The sequence below is a fragment of the Suricata suricatta genome, chromosome 14 (genome assembly GCF_006229205.1).
Source record: "Suricata suricatta isolate VVHF042 chromosome 14, meerkat_22Aug2017_6uvM2_HiC, whole genome shotgun sequence".
NCBI classification, from domain to species: Eukaryota; Metazoa; Chordata; class Mammalia; order Carnivora; family Herpestidae; genus Suricata; species Suricata suricatta.
This window is the reverse complement of record NC_043713.1, coordinates 70,601,634-70,605,919: the sequence shown is the minus strand read 5'-3', so window position 1 is coordinate 70,605,919 and position 4,286 is coordinate 70,601,634. Positions and strand designations below refer to the sequence as shown.

Sequence of the window (4,286 nt, the reverse complement as noted above, 5' to 3'; positions counted from 1 at the left end):
CCTTCTTGGAGGTTCAATGGCTGCACATCCACGTGGGAGGCAAGGTGTCTCAGGCACCTAAGAGCACTCTGCGGGGACCACATTCTTCTCCACGGTGCTCCCCTCATGTGTGACCTGGCAGGTGAAACTCCTGCGAGCTTTCCACTGGTCAGGCGACAGGCTCAGGTAGCTGCTGGCTGCGTACTTGTTGTTGCTCTGTTTGGAGGGCTTGGTGGTCTCCACACCTTGGGTGACAGTGGTACCATCTGCCTTCCAGGCCACCGTGAAGCCGCTGGGGTAGAAGTCACTGATGAGGCACACCAGGGTGGCCTTGTCGGCTCTGAGCTCCTCATGGGAGGGCGGGAACAGCGTGACAGATGGTGCTGACTTGGGCTGGCCTGTGGGGTGGTGGAGAGGTATTCAGTCAGAGGTCATATCTCCATGGCTGAAGCCTCCTACCTCAGTCGTGATGTGGGGAACAGCTCTGTCATGTCCATGGCTTGGGCCTCAAGTGATCCCAGTGCCCTAGGTCAGGTGAGGCATGGGTACGGTTAATCACCTGCTGTTAGAATGAATCTGACTGCCAGATTCTGTAGTGTCTGGGTCACTGCATGGCCTCAGATTCTCCCCAGGTCACATATCCTGCTAGGGCACACAGCAGTCCCCAGGTTTGGTTGGCATTAGCCCTGGGACCTGCCTTTCCCTGTGAGTCTGTCTTTCCTGCATGTTTGTGTCACTGCCATATCCCCCAAGTCGCTTACTCAGTTACCTTAAAACTGGCCTGTCCTGTTTCAGGGCTGTGTTACCATTTAAAAGTATGTTTCTTCCCCCCAGAGCCCCTCACACCATTGTTGAAGCCTTGCCCACCTCCCAACAGCTGCCCCTCCCTGTTGGGGATTCTGCGTGGGTAAGAAATGGGATTCCTGGAGCTGGATTCCAGGGATTCCTGTAGATGGAGACTTTGCAGGTGAGGTGAATCTTAAGTTTAGAGGTTGGGCCATGTCTGCTCTGAAGGGTCTACTTGTTCTGTGAAGTTTACTGGGGGAGGGTCTCTCTGTTTAGTATTTCTTGAAGGGTGGCAGCCAACATTCCTGTCACCTGTCCCTATCAGGGTACTTGGACCACATATATCTGCTCAAGGAGCAATCCTCCCTTAGTGGGCTATGAAGAGATATACCTCTTCTGCCCGAATGTCCTGACAGAACACCCTCCTGAGACCTGTCCTGATCTTGGTGTCCTTATTATTCTCAAGATGTAGAAGGGTCCATCATGCTGGGGCCTTTCTCTTCCGATGACCTCCTTGACCCCCTTGTCTCACTTCCACCTTCATGCCTCCAAGTCCCCAGGCCAGTGCTTTGCTCACTGTGCTGCAGGCAGCTCTCCAGCTGGGAGGAGCTGAAGACAGAATGCTACACCTGAGCCTTGCCCAGATTTCCCCTTCTCACTCCATGGCCCTGCATGCAGCCGAAGTGCCCCACTTCCTTGCCTTCACCATGTAATTCTCCTTGGACTTCTGAACCCAAATTTGCAGGATGGTTTATGTCTGTTCTGAGGGATCTCTCTGTGAATTGATTTTGGGGGATCTGTCTGTCTTAGCACTTCTGCAAGCCTTGCAGTCACTCTCCCTGTCACCTGTCTGTATCATGGAATTCTATTCCCGTGTATCTTCTCATGGTGCTTTCCTGGTGTGGTGGGATGTGTATGGATGTTCCCACACAGCCTGATGTTCCTGACCTCAGAACTTGGCCCTGAACCCTGTCCTAGTGCTATTGACCTGACTGTCCCTGTAGAGGTGGAAGGGCCCTGGCTGTTGTGCCCCTTTTTTTCTGATGTCCTCTCTTAATCCTTGACCCCCTTTTCCCACCTCTTACTCCATGTCTCCACGTTCCCACACCAAGGCTCTACTCACTTTGTTTTAGGTTGTCCTCAGTCTTGGACCCCATGTGAATAAAACCCAGTGCCTGGGCCATCCCCAGAATCCCTCCCACACCTCAGGGCTCTTTTGTCATCTAAATACCCGAGACTAGCCTTTCCTGCTAAATTACCCTCAGAGTCTTGGAGCCCAGATACCCTGACTGTGGAACCAACCATCCCAGAGGCCAGAGGATTAGGTCTGTTGGGAGAACTAGAGCCAAAGCGAGACCAAATGCAGATCTAGATTATGAAAGGTTCATGAGCATGGTCCATTGTAGCCCTGACCACAAAACTGAGAAGATGGGACTGGTGAAGGTGATGAATCCCAGACACAAGGGGGAAACTTCTAGACTGCCGTGACCTTCATCCCGAGCCCAGGTCATAGTAGAAAGCAGAGAAAAATCTGCAGAAATTGTACACTGGATTCGAAGGAGGAGGGAAAAAGGGAGACTCACCAGTGACGGTCAAATGCGTCCCTGCACCGAAGACAACACACTGTGACACAGCCATGAACACAAACCCACTGCCAGCTCTTCCACTCTGGACTCAGGCCCACATGCAGCTGCACAGGGGACCCAAAGCCCAGCCTCCTTGTCACGGGTGCTGGTTAGGCAGATGGGTGGGTGATGGGGATGACCCCAGGGGACCTGGAACTTCAGTTCCATGGAGGGATCAAATTCCATCCATCTTCCATCATGGGGAGGGGTTGGAGAGACCCTTTCCAAGTATGGTTTCAGCATTCCCAGCTGACTCCATTCTTAGGAAGGCACTGGGTGCCCTCCTCAGTCTGTGTCAGGATGTCATTGTGGAAGGGGTGAGCAGGACTGTTTCAGCACAGAGGTGATGGATCTGGGAGCCCTTTGCAGACATGGGGAGGATCCTGGATATGTCTCCACATCCTCAGCCCAGGAAATCATGCAAGTTTGAGGTCAGGAATGGGAAGAGTTGGGAAGAGAGTCATGTTTCCCCCAGCACTTAGATCCCTCTCTAGGCTCTGAGCTCCTGAATCCGTGTCGTTGGCTGGTTCTTTTGGAAGGCAGGATGGTCACTGTTTGGTCCCTGTCCTGAACCCCTAGTGGGCAACTGTCATGCCCAAGCGGTATGTGGTGGAATACCAGCTGGATAGACCTGGCAGGGCCTTCCTGGATGGGGAGGCACTCACTGGTTCCAACAATTTTGCCCTGAGCTGAAGTGCGGGAATCTGTGCTGGACCATTGCACTGAATGAGAGTAACACATACCTCTCATACAGGAGCATCACTAATATAGTGACACATACTGTATCCCTATACAAGACCTTCACTTTGTGAGCGTCTCTTACATCTAGGGCCTTGGCCTCCATCCATACCTGGGGATGTCATCTGCAGAGCTCACACAAGGGACACACAGGTCTGGAATTGTTCTTTCTGTGACACAGTGTCACACTGAGCCAGCACCCCCGCTGTCTTTCCTGATTGCTCTCACTTTGTTTCTCAACCCCCTCCCACCTGCTCATGAGGTTACTTTTCTCACGCCAGCCTAGACCACAATCCGCGGGGCCTTCTATTGCCACTGACTGGCATTGGTAGCTTCTGCAGGTACGGAGTTTACTGTGTTCATGTCCCATCCTGGAGCGCCGTGCAACAACTTCTACCCCCACTCATTCTGATGCGTCCATGGAGATGTTCGCCATGGCAGTGTTATAAATGAACCAATGGTTTTGTGATCATCATGTGTGTGCATGTATGGTTCTGTTCATGGGTACCTGTGTGAGTGTGTGCCTGTGTGTTATGGTGAAAATGCACACTGAGATCCTCAGAAGATGAGTCAGTTGAGAAAGATGTCAGTAGCCCATTCCCAGAATGTGAGCCTTGATTTATAACATAGAGGTCCCAGGCATAGAAGCTAAGCACAAGTGGTGGGTTCCTGGGTTGGCCTGGCCTCAGCGGGTCCTAAAGCATAACTAGGGTCTGTCTCCCAGAGACCTTGGATGCAAGTGGGAAGGAAGTGACAGTGTCCCTAGGGAGGTACGACCAGGGGTTTTCATAGGGAAGGGAGAAGGCTCTAAGATGGAATGATGGGGAGCGTTCAGAAGGGGTAGGAAACCAGGGAAAACATGGCATTGAGTAGGGGTCTATTAAAAGAGTAGACTGAACATCGTAAGAGATCACAAGTTGTAGACGGTGTAGCACCAGGGAGAACGAGAACCTCGCGGTTTTTCTACAAGTCACTTGGCGAACCAAGATCAGTGAGGGCAGCTATGACTGGCAGAGGACATGGTTCACAGAGAAAAGAAAGTATGCAGACATTGTGGTGGATGGCTTTTCTTGTGTCTGCTGATTGTATCTCCTGCTGAGGAACATTCTCAGGCCATTTTACCTGAGAGTTAAGCTACTCCTCAGACAACATGAGGAC

General features: G+C 52.0%; 1 gene segment (V, D, J or C); it reads right to left on the bottom strand.

The window, feature by feature from the left end:
* Positions 1 to 6: 6 nt before the first annotated feature.
* Positions 7 to 4,286, bottom strand: part of LOC115277666 — an 869,742-nt gene continuing 865,462 nt past the window's right edge. The window contains 2 exon segments of the V gene segment in view: positions 7 to 377; positions 2,349 to 2,386. Of these exon segments, the coding sequence occupies positions 58 to 377; positions 2,349 to 2,386 (358 nt within the window).